Source organism: Planococcus citri, chromosome 1 (assembly GCF_950023065.1).
Source record: "Planococcus citri chromosome 1, ihPlaCitr1.1, whole genome shotgun sequence".
NCBI classification, from domain to species: domain Eukaryota; kingdom Metazoa; phylum Arthropoda; class Insecta; order Hemiptera; family Pseudococcidae; genus Planococcus; species Planococcus citri.
This window is the reverse complement of record NC_088677.1, coordinates 84993070-85011243: the sequence shown is the minus strand read 5'-3', so window position 1 is coordinate 85011243 and position 18174 is coordinate 84993070. Positions and strand designations below refer to the sequence as shown.

The window sequence follows — 18174 nt, the reverse complement described above, 5'->3', positions numbered from 1 at the left end:
TCACTGGCAACCTTTTTCTCCAGGATTGGACCAATATAAAGGTATACTCTGCGTAGTTGCTTTCCCTAGATCGCCACCACAGACTTGAAAAAAAAAAAAAATACAAAAATAAGTAAGTATATAGAAAAATAACGTAATACTAACCACTGCACTGAACATAGAAGACCTATACCTATACATCGGATCAAGCAAGCGCCACACGATGACGATGAAAGCGAAGTCAGTATTATAAAAACGTTGGCGTTCGCTTTTGAAGTGGTCGTCGGACAGAAGGGGGAGAGTACCCTTGGTTGCATCTTGGCGTCATTGTAGGCGCATTAGCCGTTCGCCAGGTGCTATAACACGGAACTTGACACTCTTCTACATACATAAATGAAACGCCGCAGTTACATTTCAACGTTTCAAGCATTCGGACACAGCGATCGAAAATATCCGCGCATCGATGTGTCCATGTCGTACGTATTTGTCGCGTGACTTTACCGCCAACCAATTCGAAATCACGTAATATATATATTTTTTTTCACTCGACAAATGTGACTTGGAAAAAAAAAATTTATAATATTTAATTTTTTTCCAATTTTTGTTTCACTTTGGTTTATTTTTACCATGTTTTTTTCGGTTGTTCGGTTCAGTGTTGATATTTTACGTTTACACAAATTATTCCAAGCTGCAGCGGAGCTGATTTCGATACAAATCAACCTCGATTGCGATCAAGGATCCCAGTGTTTATCCAGATAGTTCTCGCGATCCGGTAATGATTAAAATAAATTCGCGACGACGTGCGTCATTTAAGTATCGAAAGTGAATTTTTTTTTCAATAATAATACGAGTAATAGAGCCCTACTAATAGAGCTCGATCGACGCGTGTGTGTATAATTTTCGTAACGTTATAATTTTAATTTTACAGTGTCGCAATTATCGACTCGCCTATATTAGTAATTAATTAATTGCCGCTGTTTTTGTTCGAGTCAGTATAATTTTTTTTCGATTCGATATCGAGTCCGTTAACATTTTTTTTTTACCATTGTGTTGGGGCAACAAGGAGCAGCGTCCTGAGCCCTGATTTTGGCAACGAAAAGAAGAAAATTTTCGAGGTGTTTTTTTCTATATATTTTTTTTTCGTTGTTGTTGTGACGTGATTGCGCTATACGCGAGTGACTATTTTCTGGTTAATGAGCTTGATATTTGGGCCGATTTTTTATCGGCTTAAAGCTAATAACCAAACGATATCCTGGAACGATAGAAATGCTAAACGGTTGGCCGGTATTTTCGGCCTGCCGCTGACTGCGCTACTGGATGCGTCTCCATTCGTCTTCGTAAGTAATTTTTTTTCATTATTATTGCGTTAAAAATATCCAAAAATTACACTTTGACAATTAGTCCTAAATATTCGTCCCAAAAATGCCTCAAAAAATGAAAAATTTCAGCAAAAAAGCACCATACTTTATATCTATATAAAAACGAGCTAATTCGATTCACAAATATTATTTTAATTACTCGAGTATCTATTTGAATGTGTACGTGAGCGAGTCGTGATAACGCCACACAATACACATTACCATAAGTCATTCGTATAAATGTTCGATAACGCCGAAGTACATTATAAAAATGATCATTTCACACACGCACCATAATACAATATTATTATTATCGCGATAAACTAACGACATAGTTTTTTTTCTCCTTCACTTTCCCTCCACTTTACCCACTTCCTCGTTTATAAAATTCATTATCATTTTTTTCTCAATCAAAAATTTCGTCTTATACACCTATATATTTGTATTTTGTAATTTTTAATCGCAATATTAAGTACGCTTACGCACAAGAAGCGTGTCCAAAATTACATCATTTGATTACTCGGAATTGTCAATTAAAAAAAAAAATTATCTCGAAATAAATCCCCTGTTATTTATTATTCGTTAGTACGATTTTTTGGCCAAATTTACCATACCGAAAGTTTAAACTCCACCAAATGTACCTACTACGATGATGTATTAATCGCGAAATCAGCTGAGAAGGAAAATCAAAAACAAATTACCTAAAAATTAACAATTTAAATGGTGTATTTTATATCAAAGGTTATCACAATATAGCTATTAATTATTTCGAAATATACGTATACTAATTATCGACGATGAATGGCAATTATTGAAAAAAAACAATCAATGAATAATACTAAAGTGTTGCGAAATATGAAAGAAAAACAGACGAGAGAGGAAATTTTTAAAGGCGAGGAGAAATTTTTGATTTTTTTTTTTTTTTTGATTGAAAGGCGACTCTATGAACTGTAATAATGACTATATTACGATGAAATACGTTTTTTTGGCTTCACTCTCGGTTATTTCGTTCGTAATAACTGGATTGAAAAATATCTCTTTCAAAATTTTACTATCACTTTATATGTAAAATGCAGAATTTTAACAAGATTCATCAATCCAAAATGGACAAATCAGGATCTAAAATGAGTAAAAATGCGTCGAATTCCAAAAATAAAGCATTATCAAATGAAACACACTCGGAAAATAAATTCACTCTCTGCAAAAAAAAAAAAAAAAAATACATACAAAACAGAAAATTTATGAAAACAAACTTGTAGTTGAAGATGAAATAAATTTGTTCAAAAATCTGCACAAAACTCCCGCCACTCGAGCCTGAAATGAACTTCTTTTCCACGCGAAAAAATTTCACAAGAAATGGAAGAAATCAAAAAATATTTGTAAACAGAAATCAATCAATATTTCAACTTTGAAAAAAAATCATAAAAGGCTACAGATCAAGCATCGTAGTCAAATTTTTCTGAAAAAAAAAGTTATTCTAATAGTGACTTCCAGCATTAAAAACGTGACCAAGAATGTGACATTTTCTTCCAAAAAAATAATCAAAAAATATTTTTTCTTCAATAATCCCAGCGTTTAAGAGAGCAAAACATCAAAACAATGTTGATATTAGAAAAATTGCAAAAATCGACCAAATTCTTTAAAATTGGCATCGATGACGAGATTAGCTCAAAAATTATTAAATATCAGGAAAAAATGCAAAAATTACACAAAATCTGAACAAAACTGCTCTGTTTTTATCGTTTGAATTGAATTTAATTGTATTTTACAAATTAAAGTCGTTTATTTCGCAATTAAGTAACTAGACATTTTTATCAATTTTGGAGCTAGTTGATATTAGAAGCCATTTTTTCCAATACCCAAATTTGACACCTTTTAGGGAAAAAAAAATCCGCAAAAACCGAAAAAAAGTATTAACGAGGAGGTTTCAAATCAAAATTCGAAAAAATTCAATTTTCAATTTCAATCATCAAAAAAAGTTTAAATTTATTCAGTTGTCTTATTTTGACCTCTTTCTGACGTATTTCGTGAGAAAGTTGATGAAAATTACACTTACAACAAAAAAATGAAAATTCGTTCATTTTTTGCATCTTTTCGAATTTTGATTTTTTTGTGAGGAACTCATTTCATCGAGTGAAAGGATTTTTTCAACTTTTTCCACAGATACGTAAACATAGGAGTCAAATGGGTCAACTTTACCAATCAAAACTTTTTTTCATGTTTTAAATCAAAAAATCACATTTTTTCGCAAACTTTGAATTTTTTTAAATCGACTTTGCAACATGTTACCATCCCAATTTTTTAATATGTTGTTCAGCATGAACAGTTGTCCATATTATATTTTTTTCAGAATTTTTGAGAGTCGGAACGATATGAAAACTACGTTTTGAAACTTTTCGAGCTAATTTTTTGTACGAAAAAAAGTGTCAACACTGATTTTTATGATATCACCATAAAGCCTTTCAAAACCTCTAACTATGGGAAAATGTTCCATTTTGGTAGGTATCGCGGTTATCGAGTAATCCACTGCTGAAATGGATGATATTTCAAGTTCACTGAAAACTTTGACACCCCCCGGCTGCCTTTAAAAATGGGCTAGAGGGCTGCGATTTGCGCCATTCGTCATCCCTTCGGAAGGTCTTTCCACAGGAAAAATTTCAAAAAAATCGCCGAACCCACCTACCACTTCTTGGTTCAATTGACGTGGAATGACCCTGATATTAGAAGCCATTTTTTCCAATACTCAAATTCGACACTTTTTAGAAAAAAAAATCCGCAAAAACCGAAAAAAAAGTAGGGAGGAGATTTCAATTTCTGGCTGGTAAAACTAGAACACTTGATCGTCATTTTGAGCCATCGATGGCTTTTCTACACAAATTTGGGACCGAGTAAATTGAAAAACAAAAATGGTGGTCGATATTTGGGTACTTTTTACCCTTCAAATATATATATGAAATAAAATCACCAAAAAACAGCGAGTTATTTAATTTCAAGTCCAAGTAATCAAGCAAGGTTGGCAGCAAAGTACGAAATAAAAAAATTCGCTTCTTTTTTCGTGTTTTTTGAACTCAAAAAGAGAGAACTTTTTGGCGGAGCGAACGGAGGGCGAAAGCTTTTGAAAATTTTCAAATCATTTTCAAGAAGAAGTTTTAACACCAAGTGACATAAATGAACGAACCAAAGTGGGTCCTCAAGAGGGGAAAATTTGATTTTTTTTGTTAAAATCTCAATGTTTCAGGAATTTTTTAAGTTGACTTTTTCATTCTTAAAAATTTGTAGAAGGTAATTCAGATTGGGCAAAAGCTTTGAAACATCGAAAACTCGAAGAGTAAAACAACAGCATTCTTGATACAGGAAATTGATTTTTACGCCTTCGACATTTTCACAATAATTCTGAGAATAAATCTTCATTGTTTTGAAAACATCACAAAATTTGGGCCGAGCAAAGCGAGCAACTCTCCAGAAAAAAAACATTATTTTTTATGAGAGATGCTTTTTAACACGTACTTATCAAAATATCACTCATTTTTTTCATTTTTGCAAGAAATTTCAAAAAAGTAATTTTTCAACAAGAAAGTAACCATGCAATAGTAGACTTTTGATAAAAAAAAGTAACCAAAAATAATTTTTGGTGAAAAAAATAACAAATTTACTTTGAATGTAATCGAGTAAGATGCCCGCAGTACAGATTCTTGAATGAAAAATTAATTGCAAAAGTCAGAAAACAATCAAAAAAACATTTCGACAAAAACACGAAAATATGGGACGAATCAATTTCAAGGATGAGGGGAAGGGGGAGTGCTGATGGAATAAACCGGAAATAGGTCAATGATGAAAAAAATTCACGTTGGGAAACGAAGTATAAACAATGTGCCAAAAATAGTCAAATATACATTTTTTGGAGCAAAAAAAAAATGAGAAAATATGCAACACCAACAGATTATAAGCATTTTTAAGGTGGAAAATGATGGATTTTGTTAGTCCATTTACATTCCCAAATAGTAAAGGTGCTTTCAAATAAATCAACACTCCCTCCGTCAAAATAACCATTTTCAAAGTTTTAGGAGAAAGGTTTGGGTACATATTTGGTCATTTTCTGCAAAATAATTCTCCAACAGTTGAATTTTCTAAAAAAGAAATCGTGTTTTTGAAAACAGAAAAAAAAATTGAATGAAATGAGAAGTACTCACAAATACTTTAAAGATTGAGAACGATGAGGAGGCATTCGCGAAAATTCCAAGTACGTATCAGCCTAGCTTCTTTTAAATACCTCCTCCTTTTTCTCATTCGAGAAAAATTTTGCAAAATGAAACATTTGTTTGGTCTGAAAAAAATTAGATTCTGAAAGTTTTTTTCAAGATTGAATTCATAAAATTCATTTTTGAAAAACGGTATTTTCAATACTCTTATTAGCATTTTTCGAAATTTTTAATTGAGAAAAAAAATTTCAAAAATGAGTAATTACTTGCTTCAATTTTCAAAAAAAAAAAAAAAAAAAATGAATGAAATTTCGCTAAAAGTTGTTCAATTTAAAATGAAGGCATATGCTGAATTTGGTCAAAATCCACTGACATTTGATATAGTGAGATTAGGATTTACTGAGATAGGGAGACATTATTATTTGAATTGGGTAAGGGGTGAAGTCAAGAATTATTCCCTAGAGAGTGAATAATTACTCGTTCCTGGATAGCTCTGAGAGAAAAGACCTTATGTAAAACCAATCCACCATATACACAAAAATCATACTAAAATACTAAGAAAGTACCTACTCAAGATAGCAGAAATATTCTTAAAAGCAATTTATTAATATTTTAGCACAACAAAATACACGTAAGGATTTAGGAATATGTAACATAACAAGCATTATTCTATGTTTGATACAGGCCTCAGCCTGTACTTGACATCTCGCATAAAATAGAAACTCGTAATATAATTAAGTTTAAGCTTAATTAATACTACTTGGCGATGCAGTTATGTATTATTTAATTAGACTAGGTGTGTTACATCCCTCGAAAATATTATTATTTAACTAATAAGTCTATTTCACAACTTAGGACACTGTGCTTATTTTCTGCCTCTCCTGTGATCCACTCATACTAAGATCGGCGACAGAATTGGGTTATTTTGTTCCATATTTCTCGATAGGTACCGGATCGGAGAAATACCGGTGAAATGGTTAATTTAAATGAACGTATTTAATTAATTCACATTATTAAACAAATTATCCACAGTGATAGTGGGCGAAAACAGTTAAGAGGGATGAAGGTTTTAAGGCCTTCATTGCCTATACGTCTATTTGTTGACGAAGAACCAGTCATCGCAAATAGCTTATTCCAAGTGAGGTTCGTGGCTGGAAATCCGATGCTCGTACCCTCGAGTTTTCCCTCGATCTACGAGCTACCAGACAAATAAATCATTTTCCCCTCTATGCGTAGTTCTCACGTTGCCATACTTCCAGTATACGTAAATCTCATATACCTAAGCTAACGAATATTACGAGTAAATGTACAAAGGGATTAATTTAATCATCGCTAAGGTGATCAGGGCATATTTCCTCATATCACATTTTTTTTTCGCGATCCACCTGAATGTAAAAGCACGACAAAAGCACGACTTTTGGCAGAAATTTTTATTTTTCAAAGGAGTCAATTTTTGGAAGGAAGGGTTAATAAAATATTCATTCAAAACAATTTTTTTTAATTTAGAAGGAAAGGTAGGAAAAAACAAGATGAGGTAAAATTTTTTTTGCAATTTAGACAAGAACCAAAATCTCCTAAAACTATGGTTAAAAACAATAAGATTTTCTGACAAAATTGTCTGCAGTTTTGAAAAAAGCAGGATTTATTCTTTTCAAAAACATTAGCTTTCAACAATTTTGCCAAAAATCAGATTTTTGGCAATTTTAATTTAGCCACGAGGTAGATTTTTTGCAATTTTGAAAAAAAGTACATTTATGTAATTCTGGAAGTATCTAAGTGAGGCGAATTTTTTTTTGCTACTTTGATAAAAAAACAGGACTTATCAAGAAATTTGATAAAAATTAGATTCTTAGCAATTTTATCAACAAGCAGGACTTTTTGCTGTTTTGCAAAGAAAAAAACTCGGAATTTTCAAAAATAGGTAATCAGAATTTCTTGCAATTTAAAAAAAACAGTCAATATTTTCTATTTTGAAAAAAAAAACAGATTTTTTGCAATTTTGGCCAAAAACGAGATAGCAGCAGGGCTGCTGGACAAATAAGTTCATCGTTGTCAATGTCGGTTGAAAATATACTACATTCTTATTAATATTACTTCGATCGCCTGATGCAGACCTTTTTAGCTATCTGAACTACCAAGAACTAAAAAAGAACAGCTTTTTTTTCGCAAGTCAATGTTGTCCGAATACTGTTCTTGATCTTAGTATTTCCAACTGCAGTTAAATCAGCCACTACTGAACATCTGAATACCAAGCAAGACTCCGCCATAAAACCATGAATACCTTTGCGAGCATGAAACTTCGCACAATATGCATTCATACAATGTCGAAATTGATATTAATGCAGCAGCATGATCCAAACGAAAAGAAAAACTGTATCATCTCGATGCTCGAAACGAATGTCATTGGCATCTGTGCGAATACCTATTCCTAAAGAGCTTAGCGCCATAAACGGAACAATTAACCGAGTGGTCACATTCTGGAGCCAAATCTACACGCAGAACAAAATTCCAGTAGGCGGATACATGCAGCATCCGAATAACTATAAGAAGTCGATGATGGAGGAGGAGAAGAAGAAGAAGAAGCAATACATATTATACTAAAACGAACGCAGCAGAAGAAAAACGTAAACAAATTTGCGTCAACGAGCAGAAAGAAATTTACATTTTAAAAAAGCTAGTTAGCAGCCGGTTTTTTGGTGAGCTGTCGTTCTTTTTTGTGAAACTCGATCAAGATGGACGTTGGTGCCAACGTTTGTGAGCATCGGCAGCCCGTTTATAATAATGGATGCATCGGCGGTGTGGCCCGAGACAACTCGATATGCATTTTATTCGGTCTGCTATCTACATTTTTGAACCGATACATAGAAGCATTATCATTACCAACGACCACTGATTTGTATGGAATGGATGGAAAATCGAAATGGTCAAACTCGTCGATTCGATTTATAACCAACTTTTAGATCGAGTCAGATCAAAAAAAAAAAAAAAAAAAGGATACCAGAAGAGGTTTCGTGTGAGATGCGTCATTTTTTTCCACTTTTAAATTGCCAGTGATTTATTAGAATGTATAAAGCTTCCTCAGGAACGTGTCTATACGTCTGTTGTGGTGCTCTTTCGCGGGTAGGTACCTTCTGAATTATTGATGTTTGTTTGAGAAGATTCGGATTTGGAAAGATGGACGCACGTGTGTCTGTGTGATCAGTGATGGTCCGGGTACGTGAAATGAAATGTGAATTATCGAGCATTAAAATATTTATCGAACCGGTTCAAGTTCTAGTCGGTATGGAGAATTTTAAACGATCGATGCGACGTGTGAATTTAACGTTAACGTTGTCGTGTTTGACTTTAAAAGTCGTTTTGATTGATTGTTATAATTTGACTTTTAATTCGACGCTTTTATGTAATGATTTTTTTCCTTCTCGTTTTTTTGCAAATTTAATCGAACGTTTAGTCGTCTACTAGCGATTTGCTTCTGTAGTAGCCGACGATTGAATTATGTGGGTTTTTATTACCAATGTGAAAAAAGTTTAATTTTCAATCGTGATCAATTTAGCATGGACGAAATATTGTACTCGAAAGTTTCCCTCTACGAGGATAGGAATGAATTTTCAGCAGAGGAATGAAACTTAGGTCTGGTAAATTTTCCAGATTGAAAGAAATTCCAAAAATATTCGCTGAAAATGGACGTCAGAAGTTCAAAGTTGAACTTTTTGAATGTTCAGAAGGTGGCTCTAAAATGTTGTTCAAAGTGAATAATTGAAATTTGAAAAATTGTGCATCAGAATCTCTCAAAGAAAGCCTTCAATACTTTTCACGAAGAGTACAAAAGTTTGAAATTTTGCAAAAAATGAAACTGTGGAAATCTTTGTTTTATATAATTTTGCTGAACTATATTTGCAAAGCGGGATCTCAACTTCCTTAAAGGCACTAAAACTCCTTATTTCTATCAAAATTTTAAAAAATTGAATAAACTAATAAAAATGCTATCAACTCAACTCTCCTTCCCCAAAATCAGAAAATGAAATGATTTCAGCCGTTTTTTTTCATTTCATAATAATTTCTTGGTAAAGAGTGACGAATTTTCATTTTATTTGATTTCTAAAAATTGAAATAAGCATTTGAAAAAGGTGTTCTTCAGAAAGTTTTGCTGTTTTCCCTTTTTTTTTTCATGACTTTTTGATCATGGAACAAAAATTTCAAGACTACCTGTTCTGAAAAAACTGAGGTATTTTTGGAAAAAATTCTTCCCTCATTTTGAAAGTTTAGATTAAACAAATTTTCCCGAAAGTGATGATAATATTTTTTTTGGGGGGGGGGGGCTAAAGAATCACTCACCCTTCCATTCAAACACAATTTGAGAAATTTTCCTGATTTTGTGTTTTTATTCTAATTTTCTTACTAATTATGGAACAAAATTTTGGGACTACATCTTCTGAAAAAGATTTTTCGAGTTCGATTAATTTAGGACTGAAATTTATTTGTTTATCAAGAACATTGGTCAATCATATGGAATCGATAATCGAAAATGAATCGATATTTGATGTTCGATTAATCGATTTTCGATCGTGATCAATGAAATGTTTTTGTCTGGAATTCTTTGGGACTAAAATTCATGCGTTTGTCAAGAACATGATCCACCATATGGAATCGAAAATCGAAAATGAATCGATTAATTTATTGAGTTCGATTAATCGATTTTCGATCATGATCAATTTTGTCCTGAAAGTCTATTTCTTGGACTAGAATTGATTTTTTTGTCAAGAACAGGGTCAATCATACGGAATCGAAAATCGAAAATGAATCGATTATTGGAGTTCGATTAATCGATTTTCGATCATGATCAATTTTTGACCTGAAAGTCTATGTCTTGGACTAAAATTGGTTTTTTTTTGTCTACAACATGATCCATTGTATGGAATCGATAATCAAAAATGAATCGATATTTGAATTTCGATTAATCGATTTTCGATCATGACCAATTATTGATCTAAAAGTCCGTTTTTTCGGACTAAAATTGATTTTTTTGTCAAGACTCAAGAACATGATCCCTTGTATGGAATCAAAAATGAATCGATCATTAGAGTTCGACTAATCGATTTTCGATCATGATCAATTATTGATCTGAAAGATTATTTTTTGGACTAAAATTGATTTTTATGTCAAGAACATGGTCAATCATATGAAATCGATAATCGAAAATGAATCGATTTTTGAAGTTCGATTAATCGATTTTCGATCATGATCAATTTTTGACCTGAAAGTCTATTTATTCAGACTAAAATTGATTTTTATGTCAAGAACATGGTCATTCATATGAAATCGATAATCGAAAATGATCGATTTTTGAAGTTCGATTAATCGATTTTCGATCATGATCAATTATTGACCTGAAAGTCTATTTTTTGGACTAAAATTGCATTTTATGTCGAAAATATGGTCAATCATATGAAATCGATAATCGAAATCGAATCGATTTTTGAAGTTCGATTAATCGATTTTCGATCATGATCAATTTTTGACCTGAAAGTCTATTTTTTCAGACTGAAATTGATTTTTATGTCAAGAACATAGCCATTCATATGAAATCGATAATCGAAAATGAATCGATTTTTGAAGTTCGATTAATCGATTTTCGATCACGATCAATTTTTGACTTGAAAGTCAATTTTTTGGACTTCAATTGCATTTTATGTCGAAAATATGGTCAATCGTATGAAATCGATAATCGAAAATGAATCGATTTTTGAAGTTTGATTAATCTTTCGTTTAAGACTGGGCCATTTTCTCCAAGACAGGTTGTGGAGCGACAGGAGAGAAAAAACACGAGTTTTTCGAAAAAGTCCTTCTTTGAGGGCAGAAATCTCCCCTCCATGAGCACCTACAGAGCTAAATAATGTTTAGTCAACTTTACAACTCATAATGAAGATTTCTGCTGAATTTGGTCAAAATCCGTCGACTTTTTTTTTCAAACAATCCAACCTAATGTATTATCAAGATGTTCTTTCAATTTTTTTCTACTTTATGCCGAAATTTGCTACCACTTGAGACATCCCCTTCGTGCAAGTAAAAGAAGATTTTTATAAAATGGAATGTTAATCTGTGCTAATGTTAGTTGATTGGGCATATCGTCATTTCGTCAATCCAGCTACTTCAAAAGGAGGAACTCATTCCACTCTATAAGGCACTAGTTTTCAGTAGCTAAGATCTTAAAAACTGCTTCGCCAGATTCATCCGACGCAAAAAAATCCTCAATCTCGCCTGACATCAGACATACCTCTCCTTTACTCGTATGACGTAAACGCGGATAGGTACACTTTCAAAGGGGGAAAAAACTTCAAAATTAAAATAGAAAAGTTTAATTATCGTTATTCGATATCACCGAGATATCGAGATACACACACCTAACACGACGCCCCTTCGAAAAGCGGCTCGACTGTAGAATGAAATTCGTACCAAATTCGATCACGAAATTAAAGATTAAGATAGTAAAACCCGAGTAGAAAAAAAAATTGTCTACGGAACGCGCGAGCAGCAGCATCCAGCTCCAGCTCCAGCACCGCGCATCGCGTCGTCTCTTTATAAAGAGCGTGTAATTAATATTACAAGTCGAAGCAGCGAAGCGGATCATTTAATGAGTTGATGAAGCTTCCCATCTCGGGTTAAAAGTCGACTTCGTGAATCCATTGGCCTTCTTCGGGTGGAGCTGACCGGCGAGAGAGTAATTGTAACTCGGCCGCGCGCCCCCTGGGCCTCATATTGTGTTGTTGTTGGTTCCGGAGACAACAAAAATCCACGCTTTTTCACAGATTTATCCCAACTGATAAGAGCGATCACTCGACCAGCCGAGATAATTGGCGTACGCTTTGCTTGTCGCGCGATACGATGTCTTTTTTCAAGTGGACGTCTCTTGATGTATTTATTTTTCCATGTCCAGGCCACCAGGTAGTGCAGTTGTTTATCGACACGCTGACCCATATTTTGCTGATTTTTCCCCCCTCGAAAATTTACCCTCTAGAGCCGCGGCCATTGCGCGCCCATCCCCCAATATTTAAGTATTTTTTCACTTTTCAAAGCCAACGCGAATAATTATTGCAGTTTTCAAGGTTTCATTTTAATCGTGATCGATAAAAATTTTTAATTATTTGAAAATCGCTCGATAATTTTTCCAACCAACTTCACGTTTGCACTTCAACTTTTTTTTTTTTTAATCGCGCCAAAGAAGAAAATCGTATAATTTAAAATGTGGCTTGTGATTATTTTTATCCGTAATATATTACCATTTTCAGAACATAAATTATCGCTAGCCTTGAAATTACCCCTCTAAATCCACTTCACTCTATATTTTCTACCTATTATTGCTCATATATTCGATGCATAGTGCACTTCTCATTTTACATGTACTTACCGCCATCCGCAGCTTTATATGGAAGAAGAGAAGAAAAAAAACCAATGTGCATTTTCATTTCACGATACAAAAAGTCGAAAATTGATTGATGTGTAAGTTCGATCGTAATTAAAAAATATTAAATCATATCTACTTGTGGTTTTTTTTCACTATAATTCGATCTGGTAGATTAATAATTTCCATTATTAAATAGATTATCCCACTCGATTCCTCGAGGCGGTTTTTTTTTCGGTATCGAAAAAGTGCATGATGCATTAATAAGCGGCTTCGCCGACGATTTTTGTAATAAGAAGTGTGACAAGGAAGTCTACATCTGCTGGACCGGCGGTGCTATTTGGTCGTATACTTCTATGAAGTGAAAAAATGGTGAAATGGATCCAGTGTCCGCGATGTTATTCATCAAAAAATTCAATTGGAAAGAGGTCAATACGTATTTCCATTAGAATGTGCAAGTAGCACAAATTATCATGATTTTTTTGGGGCTAAAATTGTTTATCATTATTTCTGATTTCAAAAAATCGAAAAAAATTTTCAAGTCCTAGGTTGTTTTTCTCGATTTTTAGAAAAATTGATAATAATGGAACAGAAAATCCGGTTTCAGGAATTACAATTTTCGATGCCTTGCCTAAATTTCTTCCAAATGTTCGAGAAAAAGAAAATTTCAAAGTACAAATTCGCCTAAAAATGAGCAATTTGCAAATTTCCAGCTGATTAGTAGAACCCGAAAAGTTACCTTAGATTTTTTTTGTTTTCGCACAGACGATGCGATCCTACAAGAAAATCAATTTTAGTCACCAACATGGACTTTCTGATCAATAACCGAATGTTCGAACTCCAAAAATCTATTCATTTTCGATTTTCGATTCCATATTGTGATGGATCATGTTCTTCACAAAAAATTGATTTTAGTCCAAAAAATAGAATTCCAGATCAAAATTGATCATGATCGAAAATCGATTGATCGAACTCCAATAATCGATTCACTTTCGATTTTCGATTTCATATGATGAATCATGTTCTTCACAAAAGAAATCGATTTTAGTCACAAAAATAGAATTTCAGATCAAAATTAATCATGATCGAAAATATCGATTAATCGAATTTCAAAAATCGATCAATTTTCGATTTCAGATTCCATATGATAGATCACGTTCTCAACAAAAAAAAATCAATTCTAATCTTAAAAATGGACTTCTAGATCAGAGATTGATCATGATCGAAAATCAATTAATCGAACTCCAATATAATAGATTAATTAATTTTCGATTTTCGATTTTAAATTCCATAATATGATGGATTATGTTCTTGACATATAAATAAACTTCACTCCCAAAAATAGGCTTCCTGATCAAAAATATTATTGATCATGGCCGAAAGTCGATTAATCAAACTCCAAAAATCGATTCATTTTCGATTTTCGATTCCCTACGATGGATCGTGTTCTTAATAAACAAATAAATTTTAGAGCCAAAAATAGACTATTAGATCAAAAATTGATAATGTTCAAAAATCGATTAATCGAACTCCAAAAATCGATCAATTTTCGATTTTTGATTTCATAAATGATGGTTCATGTTCTTCACAAGAAAATCGATTTTAGTCCCAAAAATAATTCCATTTGATTACCACCAAAAATCGATTAATCGAAATCCAAAAATCAGCTGATTTTCGATTATCGATTCCATAATTATGATGATCTTGTTCTTAACAAAAAATAAATAAATTTTAGTTCCAAAAATAAACTTTCAGATCAAAAATTGATCATGTTTGAAAATCGATTAATCGAACTCCAAAAATCGATTAATTTTCGATTATCGATTCCACACAATGGATCATGTTGTTGACAAAAAAATATATTTTAGTCCAAGACATAGACTTTCAGGTCAAAAATTGATCATGATTGAAAATCGATTATTCGAACTCCAATAATCGATTCAATTTCGATTATCGATTCTGTGTGATTGACCCTGTTCTTAACAAAAAAAAAAATCAATTTTAGTCCAAGACATAGACTTTCTGGTCAAAAATTGATCATGATCGAAAATCGATTAATCGAACTCCAATAATCGATTCATTTTCGATTTTCGATTCCATATGGTGGATCATGTTCTTGACAAACGCATGAATTTTAGTACCAAAGAATTCCAGATAAAAAAATTTCATTGATCAAGATCGAAAATCGATTAATCGAACGTCGAAAATCGATTAATCGAACATCAAATATCGATTTATTTTCGATTATCGATTCCGTACGGTGGATCGTGTTCTTGACAAAAAAATCAATTTTCGTCCAAGACATAGACTTTCAGGTCAAAAATTGATCATGATCGAAAATCGATTAATCGAACTCCAAAAATCGATTAATTTTCTATTATCGATTCCATATGATGGATTGTTCTTGACAAAAAAAAAAAAAATTAGTCCCAAAAATGGACTTCCAGATCAAAAATTGATCATGTTCAAAAATCGTTTAATCGAACTTTAAAAATCGATTTATTTTCGATTATCGATTCCATATGATTGATCTTGTTCTTGACAAAAAAAAATAATTTTAGTCCCAAAAATAGACTTCCAGATCTGATCAACAATTGATCACGATCGAAAATCGATTAATCGAACTTCAAAAATCGATTCACTATTGGTTCTTGATTCCATATATGATCGATCATGTTCGAACCGAAAAATAAATTTCAACTCCAAAATTATTCAAATAATCATAGTTACCAAAAATCAATTAATTCTGATTTTGTTTTGATTTCGGTCATGAAGAGTGATCGATCTTTCAAAAAATGATCAGGATTCAGGAAGTCCAATTCCAATGCAGAAGATCATTTTATTGGAACTGTATTGCAAAAAAGAATCGTGAGGGTGCGATTCTTCAGAAAAAGTGAATCAAATTCGCGATTCGAATTGCCCCATTAGGTTTTCAAATAATTGGCTTGTTGAGAATTATTTAAATTGAATTTTACGAATCTCTCATGTGTCATGTTATAGAAAAAGACCACTGATTTGAAATCCGGAGGAGGAGGAGAAGGAGGTACGAGTAAAAATCTTACAGAATGTTTGATTTCATTTTACTTCTTCGAGTTGAAAAACATTAGTAATTTGATAATTACCGTTGCATATACTTATTCCGGTATTCTTATCTCAAATGAGTCAACTGCGCAAGGCTAATGTATGAAATATTTATCAGAATGATTGATACATATTTTGATATTCGACATTCGTGTTCGCAATTGATCTAATCGTTTCGCGGCTTGACAAAGATTTCTCAAACTATAATAACTAATGATTCATTGGAAATTAATTTTTTGTTATGAATTATTGTTATTGAAAAATGGGTTGAAAAAATTTCATCTCGAGCATTGATGGATAGATCGACTAGATGGGGAAAAAACTGTCAAATTGAGATCTCCGTTTGCAGGAGGAAATGACTTGAGACATTTAAAATCACCTTAAGGACCATGATAATTGAATTGAAAATTGGTTTTAGTCACTTTTAATATCCTGAAGAGGTTAATTTCGTGCTATGGTAAAAAAAACACACACAAACGATAAGACAACTGCAACCTTGTAACATTGGACGACAATCTAATTCGAAGTGTAAGTCACGAAAATCATCGCTCAAAACTGGATCATTGGCTCCCCATATACAAAATACTTCGCGTACTCGTTGTACCATAATTAATAGCATAATCGCGTGCAGAGAGAGCGTTCAATCAGTGCTCACAACTGACCGCAACTCGATCGTAAATAATTTATTTTGTATATTACCTAACTACCTATATCCTAATGACGCAGCTATGTGCAAAAAATATGCTAACCAGGGTGTAGCCGTGCGAGTATAGGTAATTGACAGATATACTGAATCGCTGACCCAGCCTCATAAGACGTGAAAAAAACCCCGGAATTGAAATTTGACCCTGTTTCATCTGCTCGCTCGTCATATCGCCATCGCCATCCCCCATAGAGAGAGAGAATATAAGAATAATATTCATCATCGAAGAATGCCTCATACTTACTCGTGATACAAGAGCGCAATCTCTTCTCACAAATGATTCATTATATTATATGCAAATACACACGGCTCGCGAGCTATGAGCTCACAGCAGAGCTGGCCATATGATTATTATGAATACGTAATTAGAACAGTTGTTGTGGTAATCAGACGCAGATCATGGGATACTGCAGTCGGACTGACTATGAGATTTTTTTATAATTCCAAAAAAGGCCAATTCCAATTATTCCAGCACAATGCTACCGTCATTTGGATTGGCAAACATGTCAAGAGTATGTATACTGTTTACTGTGTACAGTTGTATGTTATTTTTATTTATGCGGATACAAAATGGACATGTAGTTAACGAATGCTGCTTTATGAAGATAAGTAGAAGTACTTAGACTTATTACGAGTATAAAGACGCGAGGAAAATTTTATTCGCGTAACGAGATCACCTTTTTTTCTTTTTCAATTTCCATTTCATAATGTTCTATGACACCTTTTCAAAGAGCTCTCAATCGTATCGTGTTGGAAAAGGTGTGGTATTATTGGTGGTAGCTCGAAAAATGCGGATATTCTTTTTATTCATCTCGATGACGACATATAAATGCGACGAATTATGGTCAAAAAATTAATCCGAATATTTTGTACATTAAATTTGCATAATCGAAAGTAGCCTATACGCCCACGGAAGAGGATTCATTCTGGAAAACCCGATGAAATGACCACAGCCCGAGAATAGATTTTTTCAAATGAAAAAAATCGCCATTCATAAATGGATAAAATGAAAATTTCTGCGCCAAAAAATCAGAATGTTTTCAACTCCTGTGAATTTCGAAGAAATAAAAATTGGCGAGGAGCAGGGCCATCGAGAGCCAATGTGAGCCCAAGGCAAATCATTTTTAGGGATGAAACTATTGGAGGGTTTTTGTGAGGTGGAGGGGGGGGGGGGTTGACTGAAAATTTTCCTACTGATAAAGAAGAAAAAATACCAATTTTGCCGATGATCCATCATATGGAATCGAAAATCGAAAAGTAATCGATTTTTGGAGTTCGATTGATCGATTTTCGATCATGATCAAATTTTGACCTGAAAATCTATTTTTCGGACTAAAATTGATTTTGTTTATTTAGGACATGGTGAATCATATGAAAATCGATAATCGAAAATGAATCGATTTTTGGAGTTCGATTAATCGATTTTCGATCATGATCAAATTTTGACCTGAAAAT

General features: G+C 33.0%; 1 protein-coding gene across 1 annotated transcript in view; it reads left to right on the top strand.

Moving 5' to 3' along the window:
* Positions 1-365: 365 nt before the first annotated feature.
* Positions 366-18174, top strand: part of ths (thisbe) — a 92087-nt gene continuing 74278 nt past the window's right edge. The window contains exon 1 of the mRNA XM_065354958.1: positions 366-1316. Within this exon, the coding sequence (XP_065211030.1) occupies positions 1297-1316 (20 nt within the window). The 5' untranslated portion in view covers positions 366-1296. The remainder of the gene's footprint in view (positions 1317-18174) is intronic.